The 20,323-nt window shown below is 43.4% G+C and overlaps 1 protein-coding gene across 1 annotated transcript; it reads right to left on the bottom strand.

Annotated features, from left to right (window-relative positions):
• Nucleotides 1-4,836: 4,836 nt before the first annotated feature.
• Nucleotides 4,837-18,839, bottom strand: LOC106674574 (sodium-coupled monocarboxylate transporter 1). The gene is made up of 17 exons (XM_024805837.2): nt 18,509-18,839; nt 18,027-18,146; nt 17,836-17,901; nt 17,674-17,725; nt 17,514-17,581; nt 16,579-16,617; nt 16,031-16,146; nt 15,774-15,914; nt 15,321-15,450; nt 15,139-15,227; nt 14,903-15,012; nt 14,704-14,771; nt 11,948-12,034; nt 6,139-6,353; nt 5,500-5,597; nt 5,276-5,364; nt 4,837-5,193 (listed from the first exon to the last, which is right to left on the bottom strand). Exons 1-17 carry the CDS (start codon nt 18,731-18,733, stop codon nt 5,089-5,091), a joined length of 1,818 nt encoding a protein of 605 aa, XP_024661605.2. The 5' UTR covers nt 18,734-18,839; the 3' UTR covers nt 4,837-5,088.
• Between the last annotated feature and the right edge of the window lie 1,484 nt (nt 18,840-20,323).

A 20,323-nucleotide genomic window follows, 5' to 3' on the forward strand; every position in this document is an offset into this window, starting at 1 on the left:
ATGCAGGCGTTCACATGAAAACAGTCACACAACGATAAAAAGAAAAAAACACAAGAATGGCAAGAAGCTGTTGTATTATTAACTGCAATAGCCTGTCGCATGACAGCCACGGGAAGCCGATGGGTAAAGAGATCGGTTGTTATCGGATTCCGTCATGGAAGAGAAATTGTTCAAGCCATGTTTCCGAAGTAACAAAGAGCCGACGGATGGTCTGGATTGCAGCCATTCCAAGACCAAATATAATGTCTCCGGTAGCGGTTTTAGATACGGGCGATTGCCCGGGGTGGCATCGTCGTGGGGGGCGGCATCACGGATATCGGCAAAAAAAAATTAAAAATTGCTCGTACTTATGCTGCCCCGACATCAGCCAGCGCATACTGGGAATGGCAAAGTGCTCTAATGGGGTAATATGGTGATATGGGCCTGATTATTTAAGGCCTTGTATGTGAGGAGCAGGATTTTGAATTCAATTCTGGATTTAACAGGAAGCCAATGAAGGGAAGCCAAAACAGGAGAAATCTGCTCTCTCTTTCTAGTCCCTGTCAGGACTCTTGCTGCATCGTCGTGGGGGGCGGCATCACGGATATCTGCAAAAAAAATAAAAAATTGCTCGTACTTATGCTGCCCCGACATCAGCCAGCGCATACTGGGAATGGCATAGGCACCAATCGGTTTTCTATCGCCCATTTGCTGGGAGTAAGGGCGCCCTCCGTTTGCGAGGTGCGCCTGCTGCTTGCGGCACAGGGAGGAGAGGGCGGGGCGGCGGGGGATTCTCTGGCTGGCTGGAGCAGCATCTAATAACCAACTCGCAAAATAAAACAAAAATAAAAACAAAACAACAAACAAGAAAACACCAGACATTATAATACACACTTATAATTTGAAATTCGAAATTCTATATACGAAAAGTGAGCGCGAGAGCCCTCGGTGCGCCTGCTTGCTGCTGAAGTCAAAGTTAACTTTATTGTCATCTCCGCTACATCCAGTCCAGTATATAGAGAGACGAGACGACGAGGCTCCAGTTACAGCAGTGCAAGTAAACAAACAATATATATATAAAAGAGTAAGAAAAAATATACACTTTAGGACTCGGGGTAAAGGGATCAATAACAATTTAAAATTTATAATTTACAGTTTGATGATTTAAAGTCTCACACACAACCCGTCGAAAGGGGAGGGGGGCCAGCTGCTTCCAAATAGAGCACATTTCATTCATAATGTTGTAAATCCAAGCCCATTATGTATTCATGATTTGAATCCTGGGTTGTGTGAAATCTCAGAAATAAACCCTAGACAAAGTGAATCTGTGAACCAGGGTGTAGTTCTATTAGGTTATCAAAGGAGCTTGCAAAGAAAAGCGTCTGGACTTCTTTAAGTTGCTTGAAGACGTTTCACCTCTCATCCGAGAAGCTTCTTCAGTTCTAAGGTCAAATGGTGGAGAGTCCCAGATATAAACCTAGTGGGAGTAACCCCCCACAGAGGGTCAAAAGGACCCCCTGATGATCCTCTAATCGCCTGAGCCAAGGTGTGAAACTGGGTGTGGGTCCCAATCAGCCAGAGTTTCGGGTGTGTTCATTGTGAAACCTGGCCCCACCTTATCATGCGAATTCCTGAGGTCAGATGGCCCAGGAAGTGAGTGGGCGTTAAGGCGTCTGGGAAGGGATCTCAAAACTGGATTATAGATGGCAGAGAGTTGGTGTCGTAAACCCCGTGTCGGGATACATATTGCAAAATTAAGTCCTTTGGCTAATACTCTCTTTTCAGGTTCAGTGAGAATCCTGTCTGAAAAGTTCTTAACCCATTTCTCCTGACTGACTTCAGGTGTGTTTTCTTCTCTGGGTTGTGTAGGTTCAGGATGAGGAGTGTGTGTTTTTGAAAGCAAGGTGTGAAATTTCCTGCGTTGTCTTTCTTTTCCTTTAGAGTGTTGGGCCCGCTGAGCCTTGTCCACAAACTTGTAAACCTCTTCTAAGATTGGAGAGGGTAGAAGGATTTCCAGTTCCTGCAGGGTCTGGCTGATCTTGATCTAGAGGGCATCTATGGTGAAATGGACCTGTCTTATCCTTTCACTTAAAAGGTGATTTTGTGCTCTCTGTAGAATCAAGTCTGCTCTGTATCCCCTGAGAGTGGATCCAAGGTGCAGGCTCTTAGGAACAACTCTGCTTTGTCTACATCTTAGGTTGAAACGGAGATGGTTCCTATAATCCGCTAGTTTCCTTGTTTCCCTTTCATACTCCCGCACCAGTTGAAGGGTGTTCCTCCCAAAATGTACGGCAATATGTATCCCGACACAGGGTTTACGACACCAACTCTCTGCCATCTATAATCCAGTTTTGAGATCCCTTCCCAGACGCCTTAACGCTCACTCACATCCTGGGCCATCTGACCTCAGGAATTCGCATGATAAGGTGGGGCCAGGTTTCACAATGAACACACCCGAAACTCTGGCTGATTGGGACCCACGCCCAGTTTCACACCTTGGCTCAGGCGATTAGAGGATCATCAGGGGGTCCTTTTGTCCCTCTGTGGGGGGATACTCCCACTATGTTTATATCTGGGACTCCCCACCATTTGACTTTAGAACTGAAGAAGCTTCTCAGATGAGAGGTGAAACGTCTTCAAGCAACTTAAAGAAGTCCAGACGCTTTTCTTTGCAAGCTCCTTTGACTACGATGACCTGGATGACTGAGAACCTTCACAGACGTCTATTAGGTTATGTTGTGGTGATCCTCGAGTTGGGGGATTTGTGTTCATACTGGAGTGCAAAATTAAAACCAAGATGGACAAGAAAAGTTCAAAGCCATCAGGTCCTCAGTTTAGAAAAAAGAGAAAAGAAGAGGAGGAGAAACGAGCAAAAGATACAGGTAAGCAGATGTGTCATTGGATAATGGCAGGTCATCCTGAAACAATCAGAATCAGAATACTTTATTAATCCCTAAGGAAATTATGCGAATTAGAGCTGCTCCAAGAAGAAATGGTAAAATAGTAACAGTAACAGTAACAGACTAAACTCCAAACAATACAATATGTTACAGATTTTAATATTAATTAGTCATTGTCAGTTGTTGATTTGTCCTGTTCTCATTGTATGAGAAATTATGATGGCTGTTTGGTAGCTGTTTGCATACAATGCATCAATGCATACTCTCTCTCTCTTCATATGTGTGTGTCTGTGTGTGTTTCTCTGGCGAAATTCAGTATAGTTCCAACAACAGTTTTATGTTAATGTATAATCCTTAATATGTTTTATGTGTGTGTGTGTGTGTGTGTGTGGGCGCCAGAGGGAGTGTTCGCCCGGGGCGCCAAACGGGCTAGGACCGCCACTGAACGTCTCAGAACACTCCAGCTCACATGTTAGTCTGCTCCAAGCATTTCCACAAAGGTAAGTCCTCTGTTAGTTATTACGTAATTTATCATAACATAATTGTTGATGTAGGTTACAAATAAATCTTATATTGATTTGAATTGAATTCGTTGTGCCATGCTTTGTTCACTGTGGATTTGCGGGCTAATAATTGTTGTGTTTTGTAGGAAAACCAGCCTGTAAATGGTAAATGGCCTGTATTTGTATAGCGCTTTTACTAGTCCCCCCTAGGGACCCCAAAGCGCTTTACACACCCAGTCATCCACCCATTCACACACACATTCACACACTGGTGGAGGCAAGCTACAGTTGTAGCCACAGCTGCCCTGGGGCATACGGACAGAAGCGAGGCTGCCATATCGCGCCATCGGCCCTTCTGGCCAACACCAGTAGGCGGTAGGTGAAGTGTCTTGCCCAAGGACACAACAACCGAGACTACAAAATGCTGGATCCAGACTGGGCACACTGTATCAGCCTGGGTCATACGAGTTCAAAGCTGCTACCACAGCGAGATTTGATCGAGAGAGAGAGCGAGGTGCCCAAGGGTTGTATTGAAGCAATCAAGTGATGAATAACTGTTTTCCAGTATGTTGGGTTTTTTTGTTTTTTTTGTTTGTTTTTTTGCATTGCTGATTTGTTTTTCACCGAAACAGCTAATAAAGCATAATGGAATACAATTTTGCCTCTTTTTTGTAAGATTCTATAATAGAATGAAACAATAATGCCAGTTATAAATAAAGACAATAAATTGAATGAATTAGCCGCAAATACTTTTTGACATCTAAAATGAAAATAACACTGTACACAACATTGTTTTTTACCTTTCTTTTTTTTTTACCATTGTGTGAACAACTAATGTTTGTTGCTTATGAAATCCATGAAGTGCTATAGAGAAAATTACATTTTATTTATGTAATGAACACATTTTGAACTCTTAAAGAAATATAACAAAAGGAAACACACCCAGCTGAACTAAAATGATCCATGTAGCTAACAAAAACTGTTGTGAGCCGCCACCCTCATATTGCCTTTGGGCTTTTGGAGCCTTGACCTGACTTCCATCCATTCGCTTCCGCTTATCCTTTTCAGGGTCGCGGGGGGCGCTGGAGCCTATCCCAGCTGTCATAGGGTGACCTGACTTTTAAAAAATAATTGGAAAAAAAGCAATATGCTGCTAAAAAAAATTAAAAATAGACATTTGCAAAATTCTGCCTAAATATGTATTTTACCACGTTAATGTGTGTGGCGGGGCGTGGTCTGCAACGCCGCTGCAGGGGAGGCGGACGCACCTGAGCGGCACCCGTAATGACGCCTCACCGCCCTTAGCTTTGTTGACATTTGGGTTTCTTCCCACTGTAACCAAAGTACTTGGTAACATGGGGGTCATATTGTAGGGTTTACCTTGCAATATAAAGCACCTTGAAGCTGTTAGCTGTTGTTGTGATTTGGCGCTGTACAATAAATTTGAATTGGAATGTTTATCATGTGGCTTTTTATTAATAATTTGTTAATCTAAACAATAGAAACATGCAATCATCATGTACACAAGTAGATATTTGAAAGAAGTGCTTTCTACTTTTTACTGAGTCACTGGAAAAATAAAAACATTATTTTCTCGCTGACAACTCAGTTCCTTTGGTCTCATTTCTTATGAAGTCAGATAAGTACAATCCTGGATTTGAGCTTTACAGCAGCTTTGTTGTGAAATTCTTCAGCTGTATCGGTCATTAAAAAGATGAGACACGGGTATTGTTGTCAAATTTCCCTACTGCAGGTTTATTGATTCCATCCTCCTTGTTTGGCTGACCAACATTGTCTGTTCCTCCCATGACCTAAGGAAGGAAAAGTATAAGACAGAATTGAGCGCCTGTCATCAGTCGGTTGCTTTTGATACCTTTGCTCTTCAGCACGTACCCCATCTTTGACACGTTTGAACAGGTGATAAGAAAGAGTGTCTTCTTTCATTAGCATAAGTCTTGGGTCCACCGTCTCCCTCAATCCCCCTGAAATGATGAGTGGAAGAACAAAAACAAAAAGTCCTTATGAAACAATAAGAAGATCTGAGATCACAGATCCATTCCCAAGTACAGGTAATTAATGGCAAAATCTTTATTTATTTTATTTCATTTGTTTTTTACCTGTCAAGAGACTGATGATTATTCCAACAATAACAGATGTTAAACCTCCAATGACACAGAAGTAAAGGTAGGATGGAGAGTGCCACTGAACCGCATGTCTGGTGGTGAGAGATTAGTAGATATCTTGTTAACAAATGTCTTATTAATGTAATTACACCATATTATGAAAGTATTCTGAAGGCTACAAAGGAATTTGTGAAGACAGTTTGCAAATCTTATTCATAGCCTTTTCCTTTTTTGTTTTCTTTAGGTCACGAGCAGTTGTCCAAGCATTTCACTACATATCGTACTGTGTATGACTGTGTACGTGACAAATAAAAATTTGAATTTGAATTTGAATTTGAAATGAAAAATATATTCAACAAGACTACAGTGCCACTGCGAGCTTGGCTAAAAACCAGCAGTAGGATACTTGGCACATTTATGCTTTCCACCAGGTTTATTATCATTATTATTATTATTATTATTATTATTATTATTAATGACCTCACAACACTGCCTTTTACTCACTTTTTTAAAATCATATGGCTTTTTTTACTTTACTATACTTTCGTTTATTATAGGAAAGCTCGGTCATCCCATCTCACCAGGCAATATTTCATTCATTCATTCATTCAAGACAGACTGAACCACACTTACATGTCATCAGTATTCTGTCCTGGGGTTGTGGTAAAAAGACTTGGTTCTGTTGGCAGTGGGGTAGTCCAATTGAAACTGCTACCAGTAGTAAAGTTACAACCCTCAGTGCTCAGAAAGAGAGGTCGGGTCATCTCAGGAGGAGAAGGGGATATCATCCCTATAATGCTCACAGAGACAGCTGCAGCCAATCCTGTCACGAGACCACATAGACCTCCCTGTGGACAAATATCAGAATCTTTATTGCCATTGCGCTTTTGAACAACAAAAACTGCATGTAAACCCATTCAGTACAAGTGGAAGGGGGCACTTTTAAGAGAAACAAGTATAGATGTACAATAAATTTTAAACAAAGAAAAAAAAATAGTATGTACAAGTCTGTCTGTGAAGGTTCTCAGTCATCCAGGTCATCGTAGTCAAAGGAGCTTGCAAAGAAAAGCGTCTGGACTTCTTTAAGTTGCTTAAAGACGTTTCACCTCTCATCCGAGAAGCTTCTTCAGTTCTAAGGTCAAATGGTGGGGAGTCCCAGATTTAAACCTAGTGGGAGTATCCCCCCGCAGAGGGACAAAAGGACCCCCTGATGATCCTCTAATCGCCTGAGCCAAGGTGTGAAACTGGGTGTGGGTCCCAATCAGCCAGAGTTTTGGATGAGCTCGTTGCACCGGCTACATAGGGGATGACAATGTTGTTGCGTCTGTCCTTCTTATCAGAATCTTATCGGTGTATCAGAAAAACTCAGGAGAGTTTTCTCCAAGCATGACATCCCGGTGCATTTCAGACCCAGCAACACGCTCAGACAAAAACTGGTTCACCCGAAAGACAAAACCCCAAAACACAGACTTAACAATGTGGTGTATGCGGTACAGTGCAGCGAGGAATGCCCAGACCTCTACATTGGAGAGACCAAACAGCCACTTCACAAGCGCATCGCACAGCATAGAAGAGCCACCTCCACAGGACAAGACTCAGCAGTCCAAATCAAATCAAATCAAATCAAATCACTTTTATTGTCACATCACATGTGCAGGTACATTGGTACAGTACATGTGAGTGAAATTCTTGTGTGCAAGCTTCACAAGCAACAGAGTTGTGCAAAATACAATAACGTAAAGAAGCAAAATACAAGAATGGCTAAATCTGAAACTAATAAATATATGTACAATATATAATAGTATATGCATTTCTGGATGTGTATACTAAATGTTTTTCTACGTGTGTGTGTGTGTATACACATATTTTACAAATTAAATAGAGTAAACAATAAAATAAAATATATAAAAACATACAGAGTTGAGACATGTGCAAAACAGTGGCATTAATGTACAGTATGTAGTGCATAATGTTAAAGTTCCAGTAGTGAAGCTGAGGTGTCTATGACGTGTTCAGCAGTCTGATGGCCTGGTGGAAGAAGCTGTCTCTCAGTCTGCTGGTTCGGGACCGGATGCTGCAGAACCTCCTTCCTGAGGGAAGCAGTCTGAACAGTTTATGGCTGGGGTGACTGGAGTCCTTGATGATCCTCCCCACTTTCCTCAGGCAGCGCTTCCTGTAGATGTCTTGGAGGGAGGGAAGCTCACCTTCAATTATCCGTTCAAAGCACCGCACTACTCTCTGGAGAGCTTTGCAGTTGTAGGCGGTGCTGTTGCCATACCAGGTGGTGATGCATCCAGTGAGGATGCTCTCAATGGCACAGTGATAGAAGGTCCTGAGGATGCGGGGGTTCATGCCAAATCTTTTCAGTCTCCTGAGAAAGAAGAGGCGCTGCTGCGCCTTCTTCACTGTTTTGTTTATGTATACTAAACACGTAAGATCCTCAGCCGGATGTACTCCAAGGAACCGGAAGCTGCTCACTCTCTCCACAGCAGCGCCGTTGATGGTGATGGGGGTGTGTACTTCTCTGCACCTCCGGAAGTCCACTATCAACTCCTTTGTCTTTGCGACGTTGAGTGTGAGATGGTTGTCTTGACACCAGTGTTCAGGGCGCTGACCTCCTCCCTGTAAGCCGTCTCATCACCATTGGTGATAAGACCCACCACTGTAGTGTCGTCCGCAAACTTCACAATGATGTTGGAGTTGTTAGTGGCTGTGCAGTCGTAGGTGTAGAGTGAGTACAGGAGAGGGCTCAGTACACACCCCTGTGGAGCACCAGTGTTCAGTGTGATGGGGGATGAGGTGATGCTGCCCAGTCTGACCACTTGGCGTCTGTCAGACAGGAAGTTAAGGATCCAGCTGCAGAGGGAGCTTCCCAGTCCTAGATCCTGCAGTTTCCTGTCCAGCTTCGAGGGAACGATGGTATTGAATGCTGAGCTGTAATCTACAAACAGCATCCTCACATATGTGTCTCTCTTCTCCGGGTGTGACAGGGCAGTGTGTAGTGTCAGGGCTATGGCATCATCAGTGGACCTGTTGTGGCGGTATGCAAACTGTAGAGGGTCCAGTGAGTCGGGTAGTGCAGAGCAGATGAAGTCCCTGACCAGCTTCTCGAAGCATTTGCTTACGATGGGGGTCAGGGCTAAAGGTCGCCAGTCGTTCAATGAGGAGATGGTGGAGGATTTGGGTACAGGGACGATGGTGGCCATTTTGAAGCAGGCTGGGACTACAGACAGAGAGAGGGAAAGGTTGAAGATGTGCGTGAACACTCCAGCCAGCTGAGCCGCGCATGACCTGAGGACGCGGCCGGGAATCCCGTCCGGACCAGTAGCTTTGCGTGCGTTCACCTTCCTGAAGCACTTCCGCACATCCTCCTCAGACACAGTGTGCGCACTGACGTCATCCGTGGTGCACACACTGTCCGGTCTCATGGTGTTTGCTGTGTCGAATCTAGCGTAGAATACGTTTAGATCCTCACACAGAGAGGCCGTGGTCTGCGGTGTGCTGGTTTTCCCTCTAAAGTCTGCGATCGTGTTTAGTCCCTGCCACATACTCCGAGGGTTGTCAAACTGTTGCTCCACCCTTTCCCTGTACTCACGTTTGGCTGCTTTGATCGTCTTCTGGAGTTGGTAATGTGCGTGTTTGTGGTCCGATGTGTTCGCGGAGGCAAAGGCGGTGCTCCGTGCCGCCAGTGCCGCGCGAACATCTCTGTTAATCCAGGGTTTTTGATTTGGGAAGGATTTAACTGTTCTGGATGGGACGACATCTTCCACGCATTTCCTGATAAATCCGCAGACTGAGTCTGTGTACTCATCAATGTCCCTAGCAGCCACGTGAAACATATCCCAGTCCGCGTGATCAAAACAGTCCCGCAGCGTAGACTCCGATTGGTCCGTCCAACAGTGCACCGCCCTCCGGGTTGGAGCTTCCTGTTTCAGCTTCTGCCTGTAGGTGGGCAGGAGCAGGATGGAGCGGTGATCTGATTGGCCGAATGGGGCGCGGGGGAGGGCTTTATACGCATCCCGGAAAGAGGTGTAGCAGTGGTCAAGTAGCCGGTCTCCACAAGTGTTGAAATGGATGTGTTGGTGGAGTTTTGGTGAGACTTTCTTCAGGTTTCCCTTATTAAAGTCTCCGGCTGTGATAAACGCCGCCTCTGGGTGTGCGGTTTCCTCGCTGCTGATCGCGCTGTACAGTTTCCTGAGTGCTCGGTCAGTGTCGGCTTGTGGGGGAATGTAAACGGCCGTAATAATCACTGCTGTAAATTCCCTCGGTAGCCAGAATGGCCGGCACTTAATCATCAGGTACTCCAGGTCCGGTGAGCAGAAGGATTTGACCGGGTGCACGTTCGCATAATCACACCAGCTGTTGTTGATCATGAAACATACACCACCGCCTCTGCTTTTCCCAGTAAGATCCTGTGACCTGTCCGCGCGGTGCACAGAGAACCCCAGTAGTTGTATTGCGGAGTCCGGTACCTTGTCCGATAGCCAGGTTTCTGTGAGGCAGATCACACAGCAGTCCCGCATCTCTCGCTGGAATGAGATCCGTGCCCGAAGCTCGCACAGCTTGTTCTCCAGAGACTGCACATTAGCCAGTAATAAACTGGGTAACGGTGGTCTGTTAGTGCGCCGTCTCAGTCGAACCAGAACGCCAGATCTTGTGGCCTCCAGGGACAGAGAACAAAGGCGTCTCAGGTGAGATGAATGGGGGGTCTGCAAACGGAGCGTCCGTGTTGCAAAACTTGAACTCTGGAAAGTTATAAGAAAGACCGTCTTTTATGTCCATCTGCATCTTAAGGATAAAGGTCACTCTTTTGAGGATGCCAATGTTCACATTTTGGACAGAGAGGACAGATGGTTTGAAAGAGGAGTGAAAGAAGCCATCTATGTCCACTGTGAGCGACCATCTTTGAACAGAGGCGGGGGTTTACGACACCAATTGTCTGCCATCTATAATCAAGTTTTGAGATCCCTCCCCAGACGCCTTAAAGCCCACTCACATCCTGGGCCATCTGACCTCAGGAATTCGCATGATAAGGTGGGGCCAGGTTTCACAATGAACACACCCGAAACTCTGGCTGATTGGGACCCACACCCAGTTTCACACCTTGGCTCAGGCGATTAGAGGATCATCAGGGGGTCCTTTTGTCCCTCTGCGGGGGGATACTCCCACTAGGTTTAAATCTGGGACTCCCCACCATTTGACCTTAGAACTGAAGAAGCTTCTCGGATGAGAGGTGAAACGTCTTCAAGCAACTTAAAGAAGTCCAGACGCTTTTCTTTGCAAGCTCCTTAGACTATGTACAAGTCTGTATACAAGAATGTACAAGTGAGAATACGGTTGCCACACAGTGCTTCAGTCCTCAGAATATTGCACAGTTCCTTCGAAATATTGCACAATTAAAAGACGAACAAGAATATTACACAGTTAAAAAGAAAAAAAATATTGCACAGTTGAAGGCTGTGTTTTTGCAGTGGCTTATCTCCCAAGTGTATTTATAAATGCAACAGCCCTGGCGTATGTGCTGTTTCTGTCTGTTTGTTTTGGCCTTAATTGTCCAGTACCGCCTTCCTGAGGGTAACAGCTGGAACAGGTGATGTGCGGGGTGGGATGTGTCCTTCTGGATGCTGTAGGCTTTCCTGTGGCAGCAGGACCTGTACACCTCCTCCAGGGAAGAGTACAGCTCTTGATCACAGCTGATGATCCTCTGTGCTGTGTTGATGACCCTCTGGAGTGATGCTTACTCCTAAGCAATACTGCTGGCAAACCACACTGGGATGCAGTATGTCAGTGTACTTTCAATGGAGCACCTGTAGAAGGACACTAGCAGCTCCTTGGCTAAGGCGTTGTTCTTCAGGACGCTCAGGAAGTGGAGTCGCTGCTGTGCCTTCTTGATCATAGCTGTGGTGTTTGTTTTCCAGGACAGGTCACCACCCAGGTGCAGGCCCAGGAGTCAGAGACCCTCTCCAAACAGTCCCCATTAATGTGTATGGGCTGGGGGTCAGATTTGTTTCTTCTGAAGTCAACTACTATTTCTTTGGGGGTTTTTTGGTATTGACGACCAGATTGTTTCAGCTGCACCTTGATGACATATTTTCGACTTCATCCCTGTATGCAGACTCATCTCCCGTCGTGATGAGCCCAATCACAGTTGTGTCATCAGCAAACTTGTTAAAGTTAATATTTACAGCATACGAATGTTGGATGGGTGGGTGGGGGGTGCAGTTGTGAGTGTATAGAGCGTACAGCAGGGGACTCAGCACACATCCCTGAGTTTGGTCATTATTATTTTTATCCTACTGTTAACATTTTTTTTAAAACATTAAGCATTTAATAAAGTGTTTTTTAATACTGTTAATAAGAAAAATGCTCCCGTACTATGTTATACGATGATAAATTGATGTTAGGTTGATTTAGGAAAATACCAAAATGAGAATGGACTTACTTTGGAGTTGACAAATGGACAGAGGACACCCAAACTGAACAGACCGAGTAAAGGACCCCCAGTGACCCCCCAAATGATGGACACTGCCTGTTTGAAGAGACCTGCAGCTCAAAAAACACTTTACAAATGGTCGTATTTACTGAGGTGAAAAATGTACTTATTTACGTAATTAACATGCTTTCTAATAAACAACAACATTCCTGGATAGGGATGGGTACCAGTACCGGTTCTGACAAACGGTAGTAACCAGACCGAAAAGCAGCGCACATTTCGGTGCTTTCGTTTTTTTCCTGAGCTGTCATACACTTTGGATTCTAGCCAATCATTTTACCTTTGCAAGCGTAGTAGGCGGGCCCAGGTACGTACTGTACGTTCTTTTAGAATAGAGCTACAGATTAAAAATGCCCAAGGCGAAGCGGTCAAAAGTCTGGCTGTACTTGACAGCAAAAGATGCAAACTCAGCAGCCTGCAACAAGTGCTTTAAGCTGATACTGTGCAAGGGAGGTAACTCCTCGAATCTGATGAAACACCTGGCGACGTGTAGCATTTTGTTAAAAGCCGAGAAGTGCGCCGTATTTGATAGCTTGCTGCGAGACCTCACACCGAGCACATCTACTGCGGGTGTGGCCCCTGTTATCGGACCCGGAGTTAGCAACATCCCCCAAGAACCCGAAGAGGAGAGTCCTGGCCCCTAGCCCTGCCAGTGTAGCAGAAATGATGACGGATGATGATGGCAGCAGCCGTTCTTTTCTGCGTGAGTAGTTTAATGTTGTTCGTGTGTAATTTACGTTGAGTAGGCTAACCACGTTATTAATTTAATGCACGTAAGGTGAACTAGCAAACACCGTCGTAGTTTCATGCGGCTGTCTTCTTGTTTGATGGCAGATACTCCCTTCACCCTGGCCAAAAAGGCTAAAATGACCAAAGAAAAAGAGGGAAACAGCTAAACATGAGAGGTTTTTGGACAAAGTCTGTGTTTATTCCATTGTTTAAGCACTGCTTCCAGCCAAGAGTGATACCATTGTTATGACCCGGCTCAAAAGCCGCAACATAAAAAAGGAGATGAATACCAGAGTACGGGTGAGAAGAGGTTTTATCTTAAAATGGAATAGCAGGTTGGCTAAAAGACAAGGCACAGACAAGTGAGCTCCCTGCAGCTTGCCTCAGGTATGCTTTTATCCACACCTGACTGGGTGTGGCCGATTAGGGGCTGCAGAGGGACGTAACACCTCCCTTAAAAGGGTCCCTCTAGGACCCCTAAACAAATTAAAAGTCCCTCTGAAGCCTTGAACCCTCAAAAATAAGTTGGCATATTTAAGCATGGATGGGCATGAGGATTTGAAGTAACATGTGACCAACACAAAGGAGCACAACAGTCACAAACCCAGAATGATTACCTGATCTGCTACAACACAAAACCAAAAGTAGCAACAAATAATCACAACTAAGTGATCTGTTGTCTCCACCACACAAACAGTCACATACAAGTGGCCCTATACCACAACAAGTTACTTTAATCCAAAAAGTTCAGTAAATCAAGCACACTAGTGACCAACCACAAAATGGAGAGCTACGGCCACACAATGATCACATCAAGGGTGGCTCAGCACCCCACAGTGTTATTGCCATCACCTGGCCAACAACACTCACAAGTGATCCAACAAAATAGCCATATTCCCCACAACACTAACGGTCACAACACAAAACACTCACCTCACAAAGATCTCATTAGCATCCATCAACACTGACATATGCACACACATGGTGTACACACAATGCCAACCTAAAAACAGCCTACCTGCCTCAGCTACAGACCATAATCATGAATGGTCTCAAACCTCCTACCAAGTTTGGTGCCACTGATTTACTATGTGCAACTCCCAGCCTAAAACACTAAAAACAACAAAACACTAACTTTACCTATCCTAGTCTTCAGTGGTGTACCAGGCTCGAGGCAACTTTAAACACGAACTCGAGAGCAGGCAGCAGACCAGAGATATAGTCTCCTACCAAACTCTGAAGCGTACCCCCACCCAAAATAGCCACCAAACACAACAAATTAAAACAAGCAAAACAACAAACAAGTGCTTCGCTGAAAGGGCAGCACAGACACCCAGCTGAAACACACTCACTAAAGGGACGTTACTCAATCACAGTGAACACCTTCACTCACCCACTTAAAAGCAATACAAAAAACTGATATGCAATCTCCACTAAAATGTCCAAATATCCCGGACGAGCCGCCACTTATGTTACGACCCAGCTCAAAAGCCGCAACATAAAAACGGAGATGAATAACAGAGTGTTAGTGTGAAGAGGCTTTAGCTTAAAATGGCTTAGCAGGTTGGCTCAAATGGCTTGTACCACCAAGGCAAAGACTAGTGAGCTCCCTGGACACTTGCCTCAGGTATGCTTTTATCCACACCTGACTAGGTGTGGCCAATTAGCACCATCTGAACACACTGAGCAGATTAGAGGCTGCAGAGGGACGTAACACCATATATGCCCTATAGCTGCAGAAAAGGCTAACATTGTTACCTTTTTACAAAAAAACCAGCTAAACATAAGAGGTTTTTGGACAAAGTGTGTGTTCTCCATTCTTTAAGCACCGGTTCGAGCACCGTTTAAGCACCAGCACCGTTTCAAAAGTACCGGTTTGGTACTGGTATCGGATAAAACCTAAATGATACCCATTCCTATTCCTGGATGTGTTTGCCTGAACACATTGACAGCTCTGCATCAACAGATCCCTCTACCTGCATCATATGTCCCATGAGTGATGCCAGTCCAGCCATGGCAACGCATACAATTCCAAAAAACAAACCTGCAAAAACATCACATCACAAAATGACATTTTTATTGACTAACAGCCGCATCCACGTAGCAGTGCTCAGTTTAATCTAATATAACATGCAGTCTGTGTTATAAACAAACAACAGGAAACCCGTTATTTACTCAGCCCTTTGGAGATCAAGAGAAGCTTTTTCTCAGATAGTTTAATGCGTGGTTTGATCAGGTCCTCCATGGTCACTGCAGCCATTGCGTTGATTGAAGTAGAAACTGTGCTGAACATGAAGAAATGAACCATGTTTACTCTGGACTAATGGACATAACTGACACTTCAAATGTGGCACAGCTTTAAATGTTACATGCAACATGAATAAAAATATATCAAATTATGTTGTATGAACCTCAGAGAGGCACTATAGACTGCAGCAAAAAATAGTCCTGGAAGCCCTTGGTGATCTGCCAAGATATCCATCACCAAATAAGGCAACAGCTGTAAAGGGAAAAAAAGATTTTTATTTTAAGATCATAAAATAACTTGAATAAAAACAAACATCCTGTGGTTTCTTTGTTTATGTGTATGTACCTGATCAGGTGATGAAACTTGTCCAGCTTTCCATGGGTCACAGTTCTTATAGAACGAATAAAGACACAGCCCTGAAATCACTGACGATGTCAGCGTGCAAGCTAGGCCTAACACGTTGATGAAGAGAGCTCTGAAAAAACACAACACGAAAAAGTGACGTATGCAAACAAAAATCAGTGTAGCATAGCAAACGAGATTATATTTCTTATCACTGTATGCTGATGATGTCATCATTTATCATAGCTATCTTTTCCGAGTTTATGATAAGAACGTGTCATTTGCCAGCAAACCCCACCAATGTAGTGCCTTTGGCTGAATCAGAATTTACATAGATGTGGAAATAGACGTGTCATATATCGTTGTTTATTGGTGTTTTTTTTATTATTATTATTTTAATTATTAGTTTTGCAAGCTAAACAGGAAGGAAGGAATACATTCCTTTGAATCACTCACAATCTGGCATGTTTAATGCTCTTGCAGGAGTTGTATCTCTGAACTTGAGGTTGGTAGGTCCCATAAATTGAGCTCCAAGTAAAGGCCCCTCCGATGACAAGTGTCCAAAAAGTGTGTCTTCTCAGAGGGTTTATGTCAAAGCTGGGATTACACAATGAAAGTATGATTTTAGTATAACACACACACACACACACACACACACACACACACACACACACACACGCACAACACACACACACACACACACATATACTCACTCCACAAAGTTAATTCTTCCTCCTTCTTGGGCATCTGACAAGATAGTGGAGATTCCTCCTTTTAAGATCACACTTTTGATTATAACAGACATGTAGCCTGCAAACATTATTCCAATCTGGAAGAAAAATCAGAGATTTGTTTGGTTGGCAGATCTGTATTCTGTAACTATGTTGACAGATTTTGGTCCCAGTTATCAAATTCTTGCTAATTTACATGAATACTGCAAAGAATCAAGACATGACTCAAACGTGGTTGTGGTGTCGATAAAATTAGACTGAAACCTGATTGCAATTTAATTCAGTTTTACTTACATAGAATATGGAATATATTTATATGGTTCCAAATCATAACAAAAGGACATTATATTGTAAGATAAAGACCCTACAATCCAGAGAAAACGCCAGCAATCAAATGGCAGTGTGAACAAAAAATTTCCTTTTAACAGGAAGAAACGTCAACATCAAGGAGGGGCAGCCATCTACCACAACTATTTGGAGGGCATGTTGTATTGTGTATTTTTTTCAATTTATTTGATCCAGAACCCTACCTGAACAACATCTGTCCACACCACAGCTTTCAGGCCACCCTGTAACAAACGCCACAAAACAAGAAAAATCTCTGTCAAAAAGGTTAGGAAGCTGTATTAATGAACAGAATGCATAACGTGGAAATATGTGACCGTATTCTGTAGTAGAACATTTTCAGAAAGCACAAGTGATGGGAATAACGGCGTTACAAGTAACGACGTTACTTTTTTCAGTAATGAGTAATCGAACTAATTACTATTCCTTTTGTTACAACGCCATTACCGTTACTAACAAGAAAATGCGGTCTGTTACTATTTTTCAACAAATAGACGGCTGAAGCTGTCTTCAGCTTACCGCATCTTATAGAAGTTGCACGGAAGCAGCTGTAATTTGGCACAACACCTGTAGCTAAGGGGCAAAACAATCGCATGAGTGCTGCTGTTTGACTGAGGAAGAATAAAGTGGTCGTGGTAAGCCAATCACATGACCACTTTAAGATGCCAAAGCAACAAGGTGATATATACCAGTTTTTAAATTGTGGTGATAGGCCACGTAAAACCAGAGTCATGATAAACAAGATATACGTGGCGTTTTTTTCCTCAATAGCTTCGTCATGTTAACTGTCTAAGGGCAGCGCAGCGAGACCTCTCTGCTTATGACCATGCAACACATTATGCAATGACGGTTCCAACTTTTGACCCTTAATGATTGCATGTGAAAGCATCAAATTTAAAAAATCAGAGGTGATGTTACATGAGAGATATTTTGTTTTAAAGGGTAAATGGGAAGGGGACCTCATGAATTTTAGGAAAATGTAAATATTCTCATTTAATCTCTGCTGAATGTGAAAGTGGGGGTCTCTTAAGGTTCCTGGCTTAGTGATGCTCGATGAGGTTCGACTGACAATGTGATGCACTGCAGTGTGTGTGTCGTATGTAATAAATGTTTTACTAACCAGTGCACAATACAAAGTACAAACAGTGGCTGTCGAAATAATCCCACCCCACAGGTTCATACCAGTCACTGCAAAAAGAAGGGAAATTCATTAACAGGGGAAACACTCTTGTTCAAGATCCCTTCACGAACTTAACTGCTGTGAACTGGAGCTGACATACCTTGGTTCAAAGCCAGAGCTGGAGCATAAATTACAAGTCCAGTGTAGAGCAACTGTGGCAAAGAGTTAGAAAGTCACAACAACAACATGTCTCTGCTGATACCAACGTAGTTTTATGTGCAGAAGTCAAAGCACTACAAAGATTGAACCACTGGCTTCTTACTACGTTAAAAAAGAAGATCAGCATTCCCAGGAGACGAGTGGCTCTGCTGAAACGCAGCTCCAGATACTTGGCAGAGACCAGACAGAGAAAAGACGCATATTGATACTGATACATGAAACTTCTAGTTCCCCTCACTCCCTACAAATCAGAGGCAAAACTAGTAATAATGTTGTAAACAAAACCACAGTTACCTCATATGTGCTGTTGATGGCCAGTCTGTAGAAAACTGGGAGAAAGACCTCGGATGTGTACACCACTGCTATTACATAGGAAATACTTAAATAGCCAAATATGGCTCCGTAGCGATACACCTACAGACAGGTTGAAAAAGATTTATGGAAACACAAAATAGCAAAACAGCTGGTTGGCTGGTGAAACTTTGCCGGAGATCATTTGAAACGCTGATGCTGCTGATACTGAACGAGCTTTGGAGCAACATATGAACAGTGCTGAACTCTGGTGAGTAACACGAAAACTTTAAATTCGTTATTTGATTTGTTTGAAATTGAAAGCGGTGCACTCAAAGTAATGCTCGGTTAGCTGACTCCAGCCGTCTTCTAATGCACAGAAATCACAGTTTTACGCATTTTATAAAATTCTAATTTAAGCTCTGAATAAATGTTTGTGCGCTGAGGAAGCTGAGTGCAGATCCAGGACAGTCCCGACACGTTACCTCGGCTGGGTTGGAGAGCACAGTGACGGATGACATGTAGCTGGCAGTGAGGGACATGGAGACAGCCAGGGCATTGAGTTTTCGGCCCCCAGTTAAAAAGTCCCTGGAGGTTCCTTGTTTCCTGCTTCTCCAGGCGTAATAAAAACCAACAGCAGCAGACAGGAGCAGAACGACAGCAAACACCACATAGTCTGCTGCCACGAGCAAGTGAGCATCCCCGGACATTTTATCAGTCGGAGCAAAACTGAAATAAAGCTAAAGCGTTTATCAGGCAGTGCTTTGTAGATCACTGGGAAGGCGGTGTCATCACCTCCAGGTACTCTATTGAACTGTAAGATAAATTATTCCAGACGGTGCGCGCACGTGTCCTTTCAGTTTAACTTGACACTCAAAGTTAATGAATAAAGTTTAGAAGTTAGAGTTTGAACCCAAACACATAAAACGTGGGTAACAATAGTACTTTGTGCCACCACCAGAAAACTATCAGAAAACTGGATGCATGTGGCTGGTGGATGTCAGACAGGGACGTGCTCTTTGTCCTGAGATTTGGGTCATTTCTGCAAATTACACTGTGTTTGCATTTGGAACACCATGTGTATTTGTTCTGGGCTCTCTTAATAATCGGTTATTGCATTTAAGACACTGTTATGGCATCCTAAGCACTTGTTTAACCATTGTGCTTCTCCATTAAAAGTAATCCTATAGACTAAAGGTGCCAAACATAGGGCCCGTGGGCCAAAAGACTGCCCCACTGGATATCTTTAGAGCTTAAACTTAGGACTTTTGACTGTATTTTCATAAGTTTCACAGTTTTTCCTGATAAAGATGTTCACCATGACCATTCATATTATACACCAAAGTAAGGGATAAATAATTCAATGACAGAAACCTTCCTCTTTTTGTTTGTTTCTCATTCTCAATGGAAATTTTTCATTAGTATTTTGCATTTGTTGTATTGTCATAATGGGTCCACAGTAATAACAATAAATTGTAAGTGGCTGATAAGAGTTTCATAAACTGCCTCTTCTGTTTAGTGATTAGTCGCTTCCCTGGTGTTGTACCTTTTCACATGTGAAGCGATTGTTTTAGTTTCTCACTGTGCAGGGTATAATGCTGGATGCTCGTACGAATAACAATAAAGTTCACTCTAACATTTCATTTGATGGATTTTATGAATCCCACCTTTCCCTTCCCATCTATGTTCTGATTGTTTAGGGTTTAATAACCCCAGCAGGTGCTAAGAATAATTTAGTCACTTTTTATTTTTACAGTGATCCAATGACAGCGGGAATGGGCTCCAGTCCAACCGTGACCCGGAGTGTATATGTGGAAGAAATGGATGGACTATGAGTCAAATTCATTTTAAATGAGCAAGTCACTTGTTAACTTAGGGAGATGTTTCCCAATTGACTCAACGTTTAAGTTGGCTCAATGTTTTTGAATGCATCTTCAATCTGTGTGCAGCTGTCCTGTCATGGTTATCTGATCATATATATGTAATGAAATCAAAGGAAGAGGAAAAAGTGGCAGAGTTGGCAAATGGACACAGGATACCCAACACAAACAGACCAAACAGTTCTATAACTTCCACTGACCCCACCCATGATGGTTCTTGCCTGTGAGAGACATCTGAAGTGAAACCTTAAATGCTTTATATACACATGCACATGTTTAAAAAGTTCAAGTGTTTGGTAGGCCACATTTAAGATTCATGCATTTTCATGTTGTGACTTGTATCAACAGATTCTCACTACCTGAGCAAGTAGTCCCATAAGTGATGCCAGGCCAGCCATAGAAACACACAACCCTCCGATA

The sequence above is a fragment of the Maylandia zebra genome, linkage group LG17 (assembly GCF_041146795.1).
Source record: "Maylandia zebra isolate NMK-2024a linkage group LG17, Mzebra_GT3a, whole genome shotgun sequence".
Lineage (NCBI taxonomy): Eukaryota > Metazoa > Chordata > Actinopteri > Cichliformes > Cichlidae > Maylandia > Maylandia zebra.

Coding starts and splice junctions, on each gene's coding strand:
- LOC106674574 (XM_024805837.2), bottom strand. CDS start 18,733: ATGTCCGGGGATGCTCACTTGCTCGTGGCAGCAGACTATGTGGTGTTT. Junction 17,582..17,673: donor AGCTCTGGCTTTGAACCAAG/GTATGTCAGCTC, acceptor TTCTTTTTGCAG/TGACTGGTATGAACCTGTGG. Junction 12,035..14,703: donor TCATGGGACATATGATGCAG/GTAGAGGGATCT, acceptor CTCTTCAAACAG/GCAGTGTCCATCATTTGGGG.